This window comes from Quercus lobata, chromosome 7 (assembly GCF_001633185.2).
Source record: "Quercus lobata isolate SW786 chromosome 7, ValleyOak3.0 Primary Assembly, whole genome shotgun sequence".
Lineage (NCBI taxonomy): Eukaryota > Viridiplantae > Streptophyta > Magnoliopsida > Fagales > Fagaceae > Quercus > Quercus lobata.
In genome coordinates this window covers 17,530,940-17,551,892 of record NC_044910.1, presented here as the reverse complement: position 1 = coordinate 17,551,892, position 20,953 = coordinate 17,530,940, and the positions used below count along the sequence as shown (strand labels likewise).

General features: G+C 37.5%; 1 protein-coding gene across 2 annotated transcripts in view; it reads right to left on the bottom strand.

Moving 5' to 3' along the window:
* Positions 1–20,953, bottom strand: part of LOC115952785 (polyribonucleotide nucleotidyltransferase 1, chloroplastic) — a 61,948-nt gene that overhangs the window by 28,727 nt on the left and 12,268 nt on the right. Inside the window, exons 6-12 of one of the 2 annotated variants that reach the window (XM_031070055.1) lie at positions 8,969–9,048; positions 8,672–8,764; positions 8,405–8,561; positions 4,444–4,500; positions 3,333–3,446; positions 711–974; positions 405–479 (exon numbers count right to left, since the gene is read on the bottom strand). In XM_031070055.1, coding sequence (XP_030925915.1) covers positions 405–479; positions 711–974; positions 3,333–3,446; positions 4,444–4,500; positions 8,405–8,561; positions 8,672–8,764; positions 8,969–9,048 — 840 coding nt within the window. The remainder of the gene's footprint in view (positions 1–404; positions 480–710; positions 975–3,332; positions 3,447–4,443; positions 4,501–8,404; positions 8,562–8,671; positions 8,765–8,968; positions 9,049–20,953) is intronic. The other variant, XM_031070056.1, reaches the window with a different exon arrangement.

Sequence of the window (20,953 nt, the reverse complement as noted above, 5' to 3'; positions counted from 1 at the left end):
ACTAGTTTTCCAATGACTTTCAACTCTCAAAATACCCCATTACTTCGTCATGAAATCCCTTAATAGAATAGGGATGCCCAAGACAACAATAAACTTTTGCATCTGTTCTAAGTTGTAACACCTATCTTTTTTCTTTTTTATTTGATAACGTAGGAGAACTTCACTCAGATTAGTTGCATGTCACAGAACATACTATACAACAATCCTCATAGTTAATCAAATTCCTATGGGCAACTAACCCCACCCGCCAAAACTAGTTATCAAGTAATCCTAGCGTCTCTGTAATAGTTATGGCAACTTGAATGAAATGTTACTAACACCAACTTATAAGTCTGCACTACTAGGAAGGGAAATATGTTAATTTTTGTACCAATCATCTATTTCACAGAAAGAAAGCACCTTACCTCCACAATGCGCTTTCGCAAGAATTTTGATGTTACTTCTTTAAAAACTAGCTTCACATCTACCTCAGAAAAAAGCTGGAAAAGAACAATAATTGTAATCAATTGACATTTGCGTCACAATATGCTATTTATAAATTTAACAACATAGAAGATAAAACAGAAATAATTCATTCATCAATAAAAATTTCTAAAAACCTCAACAACAAAAAAAAATAAATAAATAAAGGAATTAAATTGTTAACCCAAAAAGGCAAATTAAAATTTCAACATAATCGATTCTATAAATACTTTATAATTGTAAGTTACCAAGGGCGTAGATCTTCGTGAATTTGGCTTTATATGAACATCCCCTTCATCTACTTCACCATCCACAACCACTTCCTCATCCTCATCCTCATCCTCAAATAAATCTGGTAATGTTTCAGCAGCTCCTGAAACTGTATCTGTTTCGACATAACCATTTTCAGTAAGTATAGTCAGAACCTTTTCTTCCAATGATGTGAGAGCTTTTCTTCTAGGTATTTTGTTCCTAATTTGCAAGATTTTCACCAACTCATCTCCAGCAATTTCCTGCACACGGTGAATTATTATACTTACCACTTATTACAATTCATATTCCAATAACTATAATTATCCAAAGTACTGAAAAAGATACAGAAATAATCAAGGATGGAGAAATTGAAACGAAATCCTAGAATAACAAGTTTAACTAAGATGAAGCTTTAATATTGAAACCAACCACATAAAAGGGTCTTTTGGATCCAACACCCTAGTTTCTCTCGCAATCTTACTTAATTTGTGCAATTGATGTGCATGTGTGTGATACCTAAAATGCATAGAAATACTTGCCTTCATATTTGAGTTGTGCGTTTAATGTTTGACTATAAATACATGAATTAAATTTCTGGAGTGTACTCTAATTGTGAATGCTATAATTTCTATATATATATATATATATATATATGAGAAAGCATCTGTTCATGTGAGGTTTGCATAAATTATATTTTACAGTTATATTTTGAGTATGACAATGTTTTCTAAATAGTTATCTATATTGTATACAACCTAATCCCATACATGATTGAGTGTTGGTCTTTGGATACTATCTATTGTGGGGCATTATGATATCTCACGTCAAGGATTTTGTATGTGAGTCATCAATGGTTAGGAATGTTTAGTCCCTTAGAGTGGGTGTTTGTTTAGTTACACCAAAAGTGTACTATACCTTTTGAGGAGCTCCCTATGTCATGATAAATAGTATCAAAACTAACATGGCAGCACCGTGTATCTTGTTGGCATTGCATGCAACACAAAACAAGTGTTATTAGTTCTAGTTATTTTTATATTAGCATATTAATAAGGGTATTTTTGTAATCATGCTATAAACCCTAATATAAATATATGCTAAGGTGTGGGCCTAATTGACTATGCCCTAGACCTTTTCTTTCTTTCCTCTTTGTCTGTCTCTCTCTATTCTTCTCTTGCTCATTCTTCTCACATAACCCTAAATCTTCATATTTTACAACTCTAACTACAAGGATATCAAGAATGTAAGTGAAGGAAATTGAGGAACCTCATACCAAAATTTTCCAAGGATTTGGAATGTGAGTTAACAATGATTTGGTATGTAAATGCATCACACAAATACATGCCAATCCCACATCAAGCATGTACTAGATTGATCTGTATTATAAAAGCAATTACGGGGAGTATCATGCAAATGTGATTAACGTTCTCCTAGTTGTGACAATGACTAACTACTTGGAGAGCATCCCCAAGTACGGCAGCCAAATTTCAAAGAACCTCCAATAAAAATGCCAATTTGTTATTAACGAGTAGTATCCGGTATGAGGTTTATAACATGTCATATTTGCAAACAAATCCAATGGCATAGAAGAATCCGCATCAGTTATCTACTTAAGGAGACTTTTCCCCCATTTAAAAAAAAAAAAAAAAAAAAGTCTTTTTAATTCTTTACTCCCTCACTTTTATCAATCAATTATTTTCAACCTTATGAATCAACTTTCTTTCCCCCAAATAATCTTTGGATATAATATCAAAATATAAAATTGAATCCAACTATCACACCACATCCCCCTCCAAACCCAAATAAAAAATAAACCCCACCTCGGACCCAAGTCCATTAGTCCATATCCTTTGCCAAAAGCTCACATGAGCACCAGTACCACCACAAACACTCATGTTGGTGCCCTATGAAGAATGCCTCAACACTGCTAGCATGAGAAGCTTCACCCTCAACAAGCAGTGAGTTTTAAACTCCCCCACTAGCATCCCATCCAACCCCACCTTGCTAAAATGGCGCAACTTGTAGGCACCACAGAAACAATTATTTGAGCAAGAAATTTTTTTCCCTGTTTTCTGTTTTTTTTTTTTTTTTTCTTGTGGGGGGGGGGGGGGGGGGGTGTGGACACGATCCAACATCATGACAAAAAAGAGCTGTTGTTACTAATATCAATGGGAAAACAGCTGCTTGTGATAATGAATAACATGGCTTCTTCTATACCCTTTGACCAATTTATAAAAACACGAGGCATTGCAAAATGCTACCGGTTAATAAAACACTGTAGAAGATCCAATCCTTGTAAAATACATTACCTTTCCAATACATTATCCATCATTCAAAATTCCCATTTATCATCCACATCACAAAACATTGGGAAAAAAAATTATTAAAGAAAAAACCAAATACACCCTTCAGTAAGCTGCCTAAGTACACAATAAATGCTGCTCTAGCTCAACTGGCAGCTCCCCTTACAAGTTCTAGGTAGAGGGTGAGGTCATGACTTCAAGACTCATCGTAACTTACCAATGAAAAAAAGTATGCAATAAATTTAAATTAATACTTGCAATTCAGAGAGAGAGAGAGAGATGATGATATTGATTAAATAAAAGGGATATAAAACATACTTCCACATGCTTATATAGCTCAGGAGGAGGTAATTTGATTGCGTCAAGCATTTTTGGTTTCCCACACTTCTTAACCAAAGCCTCCACCTCATTGCAAATTGCTCGTACTGCATCCTGATATTAGCAAACAGGTAAATAGTTATCCATCTATGCAGATTCATCTGCTGCTGAGGGATACTTCACTAGAAGAAACAATTGCTAATTAAACTCTCACTTCCTGAGGTAGTTGCAAATATTCCAGAAATGACAAGGTATACACTTCAAAAAAAATTATATTTTACAAAGAAAGCAGGTCAAAAGATAAAATGACTCTTAATAAAATGACTTCTAGATCAATTACAACTCATAGGGTCAAAACAAGAACTTATCAATAAACTTCACCACATAACATCAAGAAAGTACTTTAAGTGAACGTTTGGGTAGCGCAAACGTCCAGCATTTGCACATCTAGCATTTTGCATGTGGGTCTTGTGCACTGTTCACGAGACCCACAAACCTCTTTTTTCAGCCAAACTTTCATTAAAAATGGGTCCCACGGCACTATTCACACATTTAAAAATTATTTTATTATAATGTTTTCAATTTTCAGCTTTTAGCAATAAGCGGTATCTAAACAAACCCTAATAATCAACTAACCGATGAGAAGTTAAAAAGCATGAACTGCTAGCACAATTCTGTCCGAACAATTAAATACAAATGTACCAGACTAAGTTATAATCCACAATGTTGACATGTGCTCCCTTAGAAATGTCACTAGCTTGTGGAAAACAAGACTAGGAGAAATGCATGGTGCTACCTGACAGTACAATTTATGAAGTACCACTCTATATATATGGTCAAATTCAAGTTCTTATAGAGACCCTCATTCATTTATTTGGGTCAAATTTAGATTGAGACCCTCTTTGCTTATACATTAGAAAACGTCTAAAAGAACAGACAAGGCCATGAAACTTTGACATGTAAAGGGGCAAGACAAGCCAATTAAACATCAAATTAAAAACTTGACCAAAAAATAACCAATAGGCTATTTAGCATTGTGTTCTTTAAACTAGAAAAATAGAAATAATAACAATGTAGCAATTAAGCTACATACTTAAATGAAGTAAACAACCTGCCCGACTTCTACTGCTCGCAGCAACTTTTCTTCTGGGAGAAAATTACAGTAACCCTGCAATGAACAACTTAACACATCTGTTAATGAGAGTAAGCATGAAAATGAGCAAGCACAGCAATTGTTAAAGATCACACTGTATTTAACACTGGGAAAAGATAACCAATACATTCTTTTAAGTCAATATCTCCTTTATCAAAGTAATTTGTTCTCCATTAATCAACTATAGCAATAATAAATCGCAACAAACCAGGTTAGTGATAATAGAGATCTTGACTAGAAAGGATATATTGTTTATCTCACAACCCAACTGTAAATCTCAATACGAATTAAAAAACTTAGGAAATATACTGCTGAAGAAACCAGAATGTGTACCAATCCACATGGTCATATACTTTTTCAATATCTAGCTTGCAAATAGCACAAGGAAATCTACTTCTAATCCAGCTTGCACAATCATTAGAAATTAAAACAGAACCCAAAATCTGTCAGTTCTCCACAAAAACGTTATGCAAGTCAGCAACAAACTTTTGTAGAGCATGTTATAATCCAATTAAAGGTTTGTACTTTGTTTCAACCCTTCCCTTCATCTTCACCATCTGGTACAAAACTCTTCTTCTAGGGAAGACCATCTTTACCAGGGAGCCAACCATGTTCTTGCCCAAGATTCTGCCTGAAGTTCATGGGTGTCGCATTCACTAATCAGATGTTTGGATATGAGCTATAATCAGTAAGAATTGCCCAAAGTTCATATGCGTTCTTAAACAAACTAACGTAGGACAAATTGGAGGATTTGTTTACATACGCTTGTCGTTGGTTTAGCATTCTACTTCTTAATTTATTCCTAATCTATCACCAACAGACTTGTGGACAGTGAATAAGGAAAGATAATTTTTTTTTTTGATCGGTAAATAAAAAACTTTATTGAAAATACGAAAAAAATACAAGAATGAGAAAACAACTTCTCATACACAGGGTGTACAAAGAAAGCAAAAGCCTACTAAAAATTACATAAATCTATGAAATCTAAAACAGAGGGTATGGCAAGACCACTCAAAACAGAATACCACTCAAAAACAGTCCTCTATTCAAATAAAGACAGAAGGAAAACGCACTTCAACTCAATAATAGAACGCTCCTCCCCTTCAAAGATTCTATTATTCTATCAACCACTTGTTTTGCCATAACACAGGATATACCAAATAAACTAAAAACAAAGGACCATAAATAAGAGGCAAAAGGGCATTGAAGGAACAGGTGGTCTTGATGGAGGAAATCAGTGAAAGGGAAGGCTGTTTTAGAAAACTAATTTGCTTACAGGAAAGAATGAACTAACTCTTCAAGAGACACATTCTTGGGATAATATCTTATAGGTAAAGATTTCTTGGATTCAATATTCAACTAGTTACCATGAGTGCAGCCTTGCTTATTTATAGTTACATAAGCAAGCTGCTGAGCTAGTTACAAGAACCCACCATGTGGCTGCCATGTGATTGGCTAAAGCTTAACAAACTTCTCTAACTAACTGATATGCTATTGCACTTATCACTAACAACCCATCAACTAATTAACTTTCTGTTACAAGTGATAAGGGCTATTATAAGTAAAAGGAACTACTTATCATATAACATAAGTACTAGTAACAACTAGCTTTAAAAATCAACTGCATTAAGACTGTCCCTCTTTGGAAAACACTTTTCCTCAAGTGTGGCTTGTGGTAAGCTGATCTGGTGCACAATAGGGGTGCAAGTGATGTACATTGAAACTGTTAGAAAAGCATAGATGATCAGGTAGCTTGACTAGGTAGGCATTGTCATTGATCTTATGTACTATAGGACAAGGACCAATCTTCTTTTGCTGCAACTTAGTATAAGGTCCAGCAGGGTTCCTCTCCTCGGTCAAGATCACCCATACTAGGTCACCTTTCTTGAAAATCACTTGCCTTTTCTTCATGTCAGCTTGTGCCTTATGCTTAGCCTTGTTGGCCTCTATTTTCGTCTTAATATCTGCATGTAGCTGTTGTACAAAGTCAGCTAATACAGTGGCTTTCGAATGCTCCTTCTTGGGTAATGGTAATCTTGACATGTTAAGAACACTGGCTGGTTGCATCCCATAAACAATCTCAAAGGGAGAGTGTTGAGTCATTCTATTGGTAGATGAGTTATCTGCTATAAGTAAAAGATTCTCCCATTCCTTAGGTTTGTCCTTCACAAAACACCCTTACGAGGTTGCCCAAGCTCCTATTGATCACCTTAGTCTATCCATCCATTTGAGGATGGAAACTGGTACTGTACTGCAAGTCTATACCAATTTTCCTCCACAAAGTCCTCTAGAAATGGCCAAGGAACTTGGCATCCCTATCAGACACAATGTTGGTTGAAACTCCATGCAACTTATAAATCTCCCCAAAAAATAAACCAGCAATATTGGAGGCATCATTAGTCTTCTTGCAAGCCACAAAATGGGCCACTTGGAGAATCTGTCCACTACCACTAGAATAGAGTCTGATCTTCTAGTAGTAGGGGATAATCCAAGCACAAAGTCCATGCTAATGCTAGTCCAAGGCTTTTTAGGCATTGGTGGTTGTCTCTTTGCTTTGTTGATAGATCATGCATCTATGAAGTATGCCACTAGTTTACCCTCTTGACTGAGAACACCCCCTATGCCAAACCAAAAGCATCACAATCCAATTCAAAGATCTTTTCAAAGTCAGGAGCCTGCAATACCGGTGCTGCGGTAAGGACAGCTTTTCAAGACCTTAAAACTCTGTTGCTTGGCCTCATCCCATGCAATAGTAGACAGCTTGACAGTCAGTGAGTGGTGCTGCAATTGTGCTGAACCCTTTAATGAATCACTTGTAAAATGTTGCTAAACCACGAAAACTTCTTACCTCGGCCACTAATCATGGAACAGGCCAATCTAGAATGACATTAACCTTCCCCTCATCAATCGCAATTCCATTATTTGTCACCATATACCCAAGAAAACCTACCTTACTGCAAAGATGCATTTCTAGGTATTACCAAAGCCCACTAATCCCTCCATCCTACATCCCATTTAATATAATTGATTACAAGTATTATCCTTTCATTTTTAGGTTAGAAATGTGTTTCCTTTCCTTTTATGATGTAATATGGGAGTCCTATTAAAAGGCCCCAAAATGCAGTATTGTAAGCAATTGATTACGGATTTATTAAATTTGGGTTAGAAGTTTTCTTCCAATGCTTTGTGCTGATTCCAGGTAAGGCCATGTACTGATACCTAGGTTCCTATCATGCTTGATGTTGATTCCAAACAAACACTAGATGCTTACTCCTAGGCCCCATCCCTTTTGTAATATCATTCTTTTGTTTCCCATACACAAGTCACCCTTTTAAAGTTTATTGTGCTGCATCAAACTTGGTATCGGAGCTCCTTGTTCTACAACAGGTTCTTTTCCTTCTTCCAATGTAGTACGTGCAAGAAGATTTATAGCATTTCGATCTTGTGATTATTAAAAATACTTCTTAAGGGAAATGAAATTTAGTAAAGAAGCCTATATCTTTTTAATGGTAATTTATATAAGCACTCAATTGGTTTTGATCCTACAACCTCACCCTCCACTCATTTTTGTGAGAGGAGAAAATGCCATTTGAGTCAATGACATAAGAATTGGCAATAGTTCTCACAAAGGTACTCCATTTGTAAAGACTAAAGATCAGTTTCCAAGTTTCCTAAAAATAGAAATATAGTCAATGACATAAGAATGGGTGAAGGGTAATGTCATAAGTTCAAAACCCACTAGATGTGTGTATAACTTACCAGTCAATCTATCAAAAAAATACTCACCAATCAAAAAAATAAATTGTAAATATATATGGATATTGTCATCCACTTATCCGTTAAATATACAAAATGAAAAATAAAAAGGTAAACAAAAGAAAAATTAAACATTAAAAAAAAATAAGAGTAAGGAGTTTACCTCTATCATCAATATTGCATTATCTGTACCAGCTAACAACAAGTCCAGCTCAGATTCTTCCATCTCCTTCGATGTGGGATTCACAATATACTTATCGCCAACAAGACCAATTCGAACTCCTGCAACTGCTTTTGAGTTGGGCACTTCTGAAAGAGCTCTGTAATTTTTAAATGATTAGGATTAAAGAAACATTGATGTCTTAAATGTAATAACTTGCTGTAAATCCTCATAGGAATGGGGGAGCAAATGAAAATTTATCAGGCTTACACTGCTATCCCAGCTGCTGTGACTGCCAAAGAATCAGGGGAATGCAAACCATCATAACTCAAAACCTGTAAGCATAATGTGAATGTGGAATTTCTTGGCAAGATAAAATATAAGGTTAGCAAGAGAAAAGCATTGTCATGTTTGGTGTGTGTTGTATTAAAAAGCAAGTACTGACAAAAGAGCATAATTATCTACTAACAATACATAGAACAGGTAGCCAGTAATGTTTAAAAAACGCAAAAAATAAAAATAAAAGAAGAAGAAGAAGAAGAAGAGAGAGAGAGAGAGAGGCCCGACCTAAGGAGCACAAACACAGCAAAAGCCCCTATGTGAATGTGTTGGACTAAGACACAGCTGCATGCGTGTCTGCAAATTATCTGGCAAATATATACATAATTTGGACACAATCAAGACATGGCACAGACACATGACCTAAAAAAGTTTGAAAAAGAAAAGGAAAAAGATGGATGTTTGATAACCTTGCATAATCAAAGCACTTTGACCCACACAGTGACAGACTTCCCACTCTCTAGACATACTCTCTCCCTCTCTAGATATACTCTCGCACTCAATCTGCACTACAACCACCCAGATCTGCACTCGTTAGCCCTGCTTCAAGTTCATCAGCCTCTCTCTCTCTCTCAATATTCATTGAAGAGGCTGCATGAAGTGGGAAGAACTCTTAGGAGGGTCCATGTTGGGCCTCCAGGACTCAATGAAGGCAGAATCAATAATGAGCGCAGTTGGGAGGTCTTTGGAGAAGGTTCTCAGCTCCTGCCCTCAGGGTCAGGGGTTGAGCCAAGAGTTTGAAGCTTGCATAAACATAGTAGCCGCTTCTTTATGAGGCTTCCAAGCATGGTCCTTTTTTTTTTTTTGTTACTTTAAAGTTGGAAATGTGGGGTCTAATATGTCAGGGTAAGTGGCCATTTATGGTTTAATATGGTCGTCTTGAACACTCTCTCTCTCTACCCTTTTCATTTTATCTTCTTTCCTTTTTTATTATTCTTGCATTTAACAAAAACCTATTTTTAATACTCTTATTCTTGTTGTAGTCATTGTTTTTATTTTGTTTATTTACTATTAAATTTCTTATGGTTATTATTATTATTGATTGGTAAGTTACGCATGCACCCAATGGGTCTTAAACGCACGACCTCACCCTCCATCCTATTATTATGGAAGGAAAGCTTGAATGCAACCTTCATTGCTCTCATTCCTAAAAAAGCTGCAGCAGTGGAAATAAAAGACTTTGGCCCATTAGCCTTGTTGGGGGGGGTTTATAAAATTCTTGCTAAAGTTTTGGCTTCTCGTCTTTGCTTGGTTTTAGGCGAGATCATCTCTGCTCCTTAGAATGCCTTTATTCTTAATTGGCAAATTCTCGATTCTGTTCTTATTACTAATGAATGTCTTGATAGTAGATTGAAGTCTGGTCAGCCAGGGTTGTTATGCAAACTGGACATTGAGAAAGCCTTTGATCATGTGAACTGGGGTTTTCTTACTCTCTTGCTTGAGCGTTGTGGTTTTCCTGATAAGTGGAGGCGATGGATCTCTTTTTGTTTATCTACTGTTTGTTTTTCTATCCTTATTAATGGTACTCCCCATGGGTTCTTTGGAAGTTCTAGGGGGTTGCGGCAAGGTGATCCTTTGTCCCCCTTATTATTTGTTCTGGTTATGGAGGCAGTCAGTAGAATGTTGGATAAGGCTGTCCATGAAGGTCGTTTGTCAGGTTTTAATGCAGGTGCTTCTGCTGGTAGATCTTTGATGGTTTCTCATCTCCTTTTCGCTGATGATACTCTAATTTTTTGTGATGCTAATATTGATCAAATGTTGATTCTCCGTATGGTGCTCATTTGGTTTGAGGCTGTGTCTGGTCTAAAGGTCAATTTGGGTAAGTCTGAGCTGGTGGTTGTGGGGGCTGTTCATAACATGGATCTTTTGGTAGCTGTCTTAGGCTACAAACAAGGGTCTCTCCCAATGAAATATTTGGGTCTTCCTTTGGGGGCAAAATTTAAAGACAAGTCTATTTGGAATCCAATTCTTGAGAAGATGGAAAGAAAATTAGCAGGCTGGAAAAAATTATATTTATCTAAGGGAGGTAGAGTCACTTTAATTAAAAGCACTCTCTCTAACCTTCCTACTTATTTTCTCTCTTTATTCCCTATTCCTGCCTCTGTGGCCAAACGTATTGCTAGACTTCAGCGGGACTTTCTGTGGGGTGGCCTAGGAGATGAGCCCAAATTTCATCTGGTTGATTGGTCTACGGTGTGTACCCCGTTTTCTTCAGGTGGATTAGGGATTAGGAACCTGAGAACTTTCAATATAGCTCTTTTAGGGAAATGGCTTTGGAGATTTGGGCAAGAAAGGGATGCTCTTTGGCGTCAAGTGATAGAGGTAAAGTATGGTTGTGATTGGGGTGGTTGGTGTTCTAGCTCTTCCTCTGGTCCTTATGGTGTCAGTTTGTGGAAAAATATTAGCAGGGGGTGGCACTCTTTATCTCGGTTTATTATGTATGATATTGGAGATGGTTCAAAAGTGCAGTTTTGGCTAGATTGTTGGTGTAGGACTTCTTCTCTCACAGTCCGCTATCCCGAATTATATAGGATTAGCTGTAGCAAAGAGGCAAGTGCGGCGGATCTAATGAGGTACTCCAATGGAGTCCTCCATTGGGAGATTCAGTTTTGTAGGGAGGTGCATAATCGTGAATTGGAAGCTTTCAGGAGCTTCATCAATTCCATTTATAGCACTCCTGTAAGGGGAATCAAGGAGGATAAGAGATATTGGCTGCCTTGTAAGAGTAAGGGGTTCACGGTTAGTGCATATTACCATCTTCTTGTTGGCCATAGTGAGCAATTTTTCCCTTGGAAAAGCATTTGGAAGCAGAAGATCCCCTCTAGAGTGGCTTTTTTTGTCTGGACCGCAGCCTTGGGGAAATGTTTGACTATTGACAATCTAAGGAAAAAAAAGGTTTGCATTTTGGATTGGTGTTATATGTGCAAGTGTAATAGTGAAAGTGTTGACCATCTTTTCCTTCATTGCCCGGTTGCTTCGGAGTTATGGGATATGGTTTTTGGTTTATTTGGAGTGTGTTGGGTCATGCCTTTGTCTGTTGTTGGGCTCTTTGCTTGCTGGCAAGGTCGCTTTGGTCGTCACCGCAATGGAGTTATTTGGAAGGCCGTTCCTCTTTGTTTGATGTGGTGTATTTGGAAGGAGAGGAATAGTAGATGCTTTGAAGACTTTGAGCGTGCTATGCCTGACCTTAAGCTTCTTTTCATCCGAACCTTACTTGATTGGTTCTCTGTGTGGAGAAACCATCCTTTTTCTATTTTGGATTTACTTGACTTTTGTAATTTTCGTTCTTGACTTGTTCACCCCTGTATACTCCCTGTGTGCTTGGGTGTCTTTTTTTTTTTTATTATCAATGAATTCTTGTTACTTATCAAAAAGGAAGTGCCAATTGAGCTATAGCTTATTGGTTTTTTTTTTCTTTTATGGTTACTTATTCTGTTGTTTTTTGTTATTACTTTGTCACTGTTCTTAATATTTATTTTGTTTTTATTCTCACAAAAACCATTTACATTTTACTATAATTCTACCTATTCACAATGCGTCGTTTTGATTTTAAATGATAGAGATAGTACTTGGGTCTCTCTCACTCTGGATCGTGTTGGAGGCCTAGCTACCACAAATTAGCTAGAAAATTGCTTTGTGACAACTGAGGAGATCGGCATAGGGGGAATTCATAGTTTTTCATTGAATCTAAGTTAATCCCATTGGTGTTAGAGGAGAGGGGAAATTTTTTTGTGTTACGAATAATTGAATGTGGTAAGCATTTCATGAGATCAATGCTTATGGGCAAGAAAGCAGCACAAATAATTGAATGCGGTAAGCATTTCATGAGATCAATGCTTATGGGCAAGAAAGCGGCACAGTGGTTGATGAATAATATTAAGAAAAGTGTCATTGAAGATAGTGCAAAACAATTTTTCACCTTTCGGTATAGTGACATAGCTTACAAATGTCAACGGTCATCAAATGCCTTTGACCAATACTTGACAATGACTGAGCTCATAGTTGGTGGGTGAAGAAAGGCTATTATTATACCTGAAGGAAAATTAAAGAGGAGCAAGAGGGGGTTTGGACTTGAATTAAGAAAACTGTTGGAAACCTCCAATTATGCTTTGGTGGCTCCAGGTCATGGAAAAAAACTTGGTACAGAACAGCAAGAGGCACTCAGTGGTACAGTCAGATCGGTCTTTCATGGAAGTGGTTAGAGGGGAAAAGAAACAAGAGGAGGTGGTGCAAATAAGGCAAGCTCTTGTCGATGGCAAAGGGAAAAGTGAAGCAGAGGAAACAGTGGTTCTGCCCGCTGATTTGAAGAACCAACATCAATCTCAAATAAATAGGATAGCATCAATGGGAAAGACTGGTGATAAACCACTCCCAACAGCCGTGGGAGCCGGGGGTTGGAGTCGTCCAGTTGAATATGGAAATTGTTAATGAGGGGGCAAAAATCTCGGGCATTATAAATAAACGATTTCCATTTAGTTTTTCAAATTCAAACGATAGTGGGAAAAAGAGAGATTTAAAGGGTTCACATTGGTCAAGGAGAGATTTAATTGTGGAGGTAATTGAAAGAAAATAATGCACAATTTCAAGTCTTGGGTCAATGTGGGCTGAGCCAAGTTATGTGCTTGGGTAAAGAAGCCATGTGTGTGGACCCAAAACTTGATGTACCAGGGGGTCAGCCTATACCCACTAATAAAGGGTGCATGGGCTCAATTTTTTCAAGCCCAAGCTCATATGAGTTAGGCAAAACATCCAAGGCCAATGAAGAAAGTCCAAATCTGCAGCTTATGGAGGGTATTCAAGAGAAAAGAGAGGTCTTAGTCATATCTGAGCCTTCACCTAGAATGCGTCACTTCTTAGTTTCAAATGAAGGCAGGGTGTTTGAGCTAGTGTCGGATGTTGATAAGCAGTTTTTGGTAGCTGTTTTGTTTGACAATAGTAGTTCCACTAGAAATGTTTTGGGTCATTCTTTCTTTGTCAAGCTGTGTGAGTTGGTTACTAAGGTGACTGTAGGCATGTTGACAAGAACAAGCAAAGAGGTAGGTTGATCTAAGGATACGGTGTCTTGGTTGGTGTAGTGGCCTTAGGTTGTTTCAGGGTTGAAGGAAGTGACCTGTTTAGGAGGTTCGTATGCACTATCGATACCGGTGGAGATGAACTGTGATGGGTCAAATTTGGGCTGCAATAGATTGGCGAATTTGGGTGAGGAATGGGTTGGGTTATTGGAGTCAAGTGTGGATAGGGAGGAGAGCCCACTTATATGCCAATTGTTAAATTCAGTTTACCCAAATTTGAATGAACTAGAAGCAACCCTCTTGGAGGTTTTTGACGGGAGTAGGGAGGTATCTAGATGGGTAAAATACAAAATTCGAGGATTTAGCAAGTTGGTTCGGTTATCCTTGGAGTGTCATGAAAAGTTGTGTATGGCATTATTGCATCATGTTGAAAGGGAGCTAGATGATATGAGGGTTTTGAAAGGAGCAAAATCTAGTGGACACGTACGACAAAAGCTAAGTCTAAAGGTGTGCGAGAATTGAGAAATGAGAAATCTCATCTCATCTCATCAGTAAATTATGATAGGAGATAGTGTCTCAAAATGCTTTGTGGGTGGTCAACAGATCTTGGATTTAGTTTGAATTGCTAATGAGTGTGTTGATGGTAGACTTCGCAGTAAGATTCCAGGTGTTATCTACAAGCTAGACATTGAGAAGGCTTACAATCATGTGAATTGAGATGCTTTGATTTATTTGCTAGGGAGGATGGGATTTGGTGCTAGATGGAGACAATGGATACGTACATGTATTTTTACTGTACAGTTCTCAGTTTTAGTGAATGATTCTTTGGTAGTGCGAAAGGTTTAAGAAAATGGGATCATTTATGTCCTATGCTGAATGTTAAGGAAAATGGAGGGGGCTAGCATCATAAAGGGATTTAATGAGAATGGTGTTTTCAATAATGAGTTGTGCATTTCTCATCTCTTGTTTGCAAACGATACTATTCTTTTTTGTGATGCTAGTGTGGAACAAATCCTTCATATCAAAATGTTGCTAATATGCTTTACAGCTAGTTTGAAGGTTAACTTGAGTAACAGTGAGATGGTTCCACTTGGGGAGTTTAATGTGGAGGTTCTAGCCAAGATTTTGGGGTGTAAGATTGGGTCCTTGCCAATGTCTTATCTTGGTATGCCATTGGGAGCGTCTTATAAGTCCGCTACTATATGGACCCTGATATTGGAGAAGTTGGAGCGCCGATTGGTGGGTTGGAAAAAGTTATATCTTCCTAAGGGCAGTCATTTGACAATGCTTAAAAGTACTCTTTCCAACATATTATTTATCTCTGTTCATTATCCCTATTAGTGTGGCAAATAGGATTGAAAAGTTGCAAACGAATTTTCTTTTTTTCTTTTTTTGTTTGGTTGGGGGGGATGGGGGATTCGCATAAGTGTTGAGTGTGGTGGACTAGGGATAAGGAAGATCACTACCTTCAACAATATTTTATTGGAGAAATGATTGTGGCATTTTGGAGTTGAAGAGAATTGTTTACGAAGGCATGTAGTAGTTTCAAAGTTTGCGGTGGATAGGGGAGTTGGTGTTCGAAGTTAGGTAGGGGTTCACATGGTTATGGTCTGTGGAAGAGTATTAGGATTGGGTGGGAGGACTTTTCTAAGTATACTCGATTTGAGGTTGGTTTAGGGCATAGGGTACAGTTTTGACATGATTGGTGGTGTGGAGATCAGCCTATGACATTGACGTTTCCGCTATTATTCGCAATTGCATCAAATAGAGAGGCATCAATAAGGATGTCTTGGAGAGACATAAGAGCACTAGCATTGGGGGTGTAAAGGCCCCCAGTTGCTACTTTACCACATAAACCCTTAAAATCATGCTACATTCGGGTATGTAAACCCAAATTTTTTCCCATCCTTACTACAGTAAGGTTGCATATATGCAACCTTATTGTTCATGGGGTTGTAAACAAAAATAGAATATTTTGATCTCTCACATTCTTTCTTCCTCTCACTTTCAGAGTTCACTCCTCAATCTTCTTTCTTTTCTCCTCTCTCTCTCTCTCTCTCTCTCCTCTCACGGTGAGTCGGTGACACTTGCTTCTCTCTCTCTCAAGTCGACTTTGAGTGGGTGGGCTTCAGATCGGCGTTGGGTGGGTGGGTGGGTGTAGATTGGCTTGGCTATTTCAGGTTTTGGGTTGTGGGTTGCCAGTGGCCATGGGGCAATGGGCTTTGCTCGCCATGGGTCTTGGGTTTGATGGGCTTTGCTCGCCGCTATATCCTCTGCCTCCCTCTCTCACGCCTTGATGGGTATGGGTCATGGGGCCGTGGTCCAGCCATGCCAGTGAGGATTGAGACTTCTAGGTACACGTGTGTTTTTTTTTTTTTTTTGCTATGGAATTGATTTTTGGCTGGATACTAATTGTGGTGGTGGTGGAGGCGGCTAGTTTTTGACTGTGGGTTTGGTGGTTGCCAGTTGGTTATATTTGTGGTTGTGGGTGAAGAGAGAGAGAGAGAGGAGTATTTTTTATTATTTTATTAAGTAGTTTATATTATTTTATTGGGTTGTATGAAAAATAAAAACTGGGATGTAAGGTGAGTTGTAAAATGGGTTGGTAAAATAAATAAATTGGTGTTTGAGGATGTAAATTAGGTTTTTTTTTGCATCCCCAGATGCTAGTGCTCTAATATGAGGGAAAGACAGTTGGGATGTGTGATTCCAACGTGAGTTTAATGATTGGGGGGTGGAGTTAAAAGGGGTTGTTCTTTCACTAGTTGGAGCTTCATATTCATATTCCTTTAAATGTAAATAGGGATCGATTGAGGTGGAAGTTGAAGAAAAATGGAGATTTCGACATTCATTCTTTTTATAGTGCTCTAAGGGGATCTTCTATTATTTTTCCTTGGAAAAGTATTTGGCGTGTGAAGGCTCCACATCAAGTTTCTTTCTTTGTTTAGACAGCTTCATGGGGAAAGTTTCTTACAGGTGATAACTTAAGAAGGAGAGGACTTATTTAGGTAGATTGATGTTGTCTTTGTCGGCGTAGTGGGGAGGATGTTAACCATATGTTGATTCATTGTGAAGGGGTTTCCAAGATTAATCCCACTATAGAACTTAGGCTTCACCACCTAAGGTTGTTTGGATTCACCACCAAATGCAATGCAAACTTTGCATGAATAATCTAAATAATATTGATAATAGTTTGAATGCAATAGAAATCATCTGGAGCTTTATTTACAGCTTCCAGGAATTACAAGAGATAAAGATAAACATCGTAAAACAAATCCTAATCAAACTCAAATACTAAACTAATCCTTATCTAAGGATATGAAATTCCATCCCTATCATAACTCAAACTAAATAAATAAAACATTAAAATCAAAAATTATACAATAAAAATCCAAAATAAAATATTGAGATAGTTTTTGGTTATGCCCTTGCATCATACTATCCTTGTTTGAGAAAACTCGACCTCGAGTTTTGTAGTGTTGAAGAATTAGGACTCTAGCGCTTAATACTTCCTTCAGTTTAGAAATCACCCTAGGAAGCACCGTGAGTAGAATAATCTTCAATTCCACAACACCATGAAACTCCCTTGGAACACAAAATCAATGTGTGGAGCTGGCACAATCTTATCTTGAACCATGGTATCAACCTTTTGGACTTCATCAACCTATAGATCTTCATGGATTATGAAGGGCTGAACAGTAGCACTTTCATCGAAATCAACTTTCACATCAAGTGCACCCTCTAAATCTTCCCTCTCTTGTTGAAATTTCTCTTCTTGCTGCACGAATGTTGAAATATCATCTATTGGCACTTGTACCTTTATATCAACATTAGTCTTTGGTGGATCTTGAACATCCTTTTTTTTAGTAGAAGAGTCTAGCAAAAACTTTATTATATTTCTTAAGTCTTTAGCTATGGCAGTGGATGAGGTGTTTTCTTGTTGAATATTGCCTGTGATGTAGAAAATTTCCATGAGAGGATTGAGGTTGATAATTCTCTTGATAGGATTGGGGAACATATTTCTCTCTAAGTATTTGTTTCATTTCATTCCAATCAATTATGGCAGGCTTGCTCCTTCCATTGTGTAAATTCTCAATACTATACCAAAAGTCTCTAGCTCTACTTGTCAATTTTATCCTAGCAAACCTAACCATATTAGCATCTAGCCAACGTATTTGATCAAAGAATTGATCCATCTCATCTAGCCAGTTGATGAGGGTCCATGGATCTTGATGTCCATCAAATGTTGGTGCTTCTGAGACTGCCATGATTCACTAGAATAAAATTTTCAACAGGAAATTGTGACAAGAACCTGAGATTGCAAACTTGAATTATCACTAACCATGGCTTTGCTCTATCTTGGCACGTCAGTGATGTTTGTAGTGTGATGCAGTGATCTTGTACATTGGGCCTTGATTAGGCTGGCTTAGTGAGACTGGGCAATGGGTCATGCAACTAAAGCAAGAAAAGTGGATTGTGGCCTCCTCACATGGCTGTTTGATCAGAGTGGCTGGATGTTTTTCTTGTTTGGCTTGAAAGTCTGGGTTCGCAGTGATGAAAAGAATGGCAATTTTTTTTTTTTTTTTGGTCGCTAAAAACTTGATAGATCAGATTAAGCTCTGATACCAAAGTTGATGTAGGACAACCTAGGCTTCCCACCTAGATTAATCCCACTATAGACCTTAGGCTTCACCACCTAAGGTTGTTTGGATTCACCACCAAATGCAATGCAAACTTTGCATGAATAATTTGAATAATATTAATAATAGTCTAAATACAAAAGAAATCATCTAAAGTTTTATATACAACTTCCATGAATCACGAGATAAAAGTAGACATCCTAAAACAAATCCTAATCGAACTCAAATACTAAACTAATCCTTATCTAAGGATATGAAATTCCATCCCTATCATAACTCTAAATAAATAAAAATATTAAAATATAAAATTATCCAATAAAAATCCAAAATAAAATATTGAGATAGTCTTGGTTATGCTCCTGCATAATAACGGCTTTTTGGAGTATATTGGATATTTCCAAAGGTGAGTGATTTATTAATACAGTGGAGAAATTGGTTGGGAAAGCATGCATTGAATATTTGGAATTTGGTACCCTTGTGTGTTATGTGAATATTTTTAGATAGTGGAATAGTTGTATTTTTTAGGATCAGGAGCATTTGGTGGATCAGCTTATAGCATTATTGACAGGGATGTTGTTTGACTGGTCTCGTTTTTAGGGATTCACTTTTAGTGATTCTGTTCCGTTGTTCTTAGATTCCCTTCTTTACTGTACATAGTTTGCTTTCTTTTGTGTTTTTGTATGTATCTTTTTGCTACTTCACTCTTCTTGCATGATGTAGCCTTTTTCTAACAAAAAAGAAATAGTCCTTAGGAAGGGAAAGGATATTCTGTTACAACTGAAAAACTAATTACAAGAGCTAGAATTCTATTTGCACTCTCTACAACTAATAATAGACTATACTATCCTTACATATTTCATATCCACGAACAAGCAACAACACTCAAAACAGTACAGGAAATGCCCTGCATCATTAACAAAATCCGAGAATGGTATGATACATTGGCTGCTAATCAGGACAATGGCAACAAAAAAGAAATCTTACTGCACCAGATCTTTGAAATGAAATTGTTGAAAAAAAATTTTGAATAATTAATAAGATTTATTGATATCAAAAAAGGAACACCCTAGTACACAAGGAGTATACAAGAGTTAACAAATCAAGTACCAAAATTACATAAATCAAGACAAATCAAGAAAAGAAGTAAAAGATTGGTGTCACAAAGCTGACCACCAATCCAATAATGTTCTAAAGAAAGATAGCTTCAGGTCTGGCAAAGATCTCTCATCATCGTTAAAACATCTGCTATTCCTTTCCTTACAAAAACACCACATTAAACAATGGGGAACTATCCATGTATGTCCATTTCAATGGTGACCAAACCAACCTTGCCAGCTAGCTAGGAGCCCCACAACTAACTTAGGCATAACCCAACTTACTCCAAATAACCCAAAACCATAGACCACAATTCCATAGCAGCCAAACAATGAAGGAAAAGGTGGTCAACCGATTCACCATTGCACTTGCACATATAACACCAATCCAAAATCCATACATTTTTTCTTAAAATGTCAATCGTCAAACATTTCCCCACAGCAACAGTCTAGACAAAGAAGGCCACTTGAGATGGGATCCCCTGCTTCCATATGCTTTTCCAAGGGAAAAATAAATCATTAGTGCCAACTAAAAGAGAGTAATAAGCACTAACCATAAACCCCTTATTTCTATCTAGTTTCCAACAAATTTTATCCTCCCCAATCCCTCTCCCCTTACAAAAGAGCCATAAATGGTAACTATGAAGCTCGAATAAGCCTCCACTTCCCAATCGTTGACATCCCTTAAAAAACTTATATCCCAATGAAGGACCCCATTATGAAACTTCTTAAGTTCAGCCACACTTGCCTCCTTATCTCAACAAATTCTAAATAATTCAGGATAGCTAACTGCAAGAGGAGTCTCCCCACACCACTGATCATACCAAAACTTCACCCTCGACCCATCACCAATTTCATATAGAATATAGCAAGACAAAGAAGGCCAACCTTGGCTAATATTTTTCCATAGACTAACAACATAAGGACTAGCAACAAAGCTAGTACACCAGCCACCCTATACACAACCATACTTCACCTCTATCACTTGCCGCCAAAAAGCATCCCTTTCAAACCCAAATCTCCACAGCAACTTCCCAAGCAAAACTTCAATAAAAAGTATCAAATTCCTTATTCCCAAATCACCTGAGGAAAGTGGGGTACAAACAGTAGCCCATTTAACTAGGTGAAATTTGGGTTCAATCCCGAGACCACCCCATAAGAAATCCCGTTGGAGTTTTGCAATTCAATTGTTGAAAAAATAAATAAGATCAAAGATTTCAGCCAATGAGCTCTAGCTCTAAACAGTGCTTCCTCCCTCCATAATAATGGATGGAGGGTAAGGTTGTGGATTCTTCCTCTCAAATAGAGTGCAACGTTTATCCCTGGAAGATATTTTTTGGAGACAAAAATTGAGGATGTTATGCATCAAGGAAGGCGACAATAATACTAAATTCTTTCACAAGATGGCAAACGTTCGCGGAAGGTACAATCATTTGGGTATTTTGGAGGTAAATGGGGTATTATATG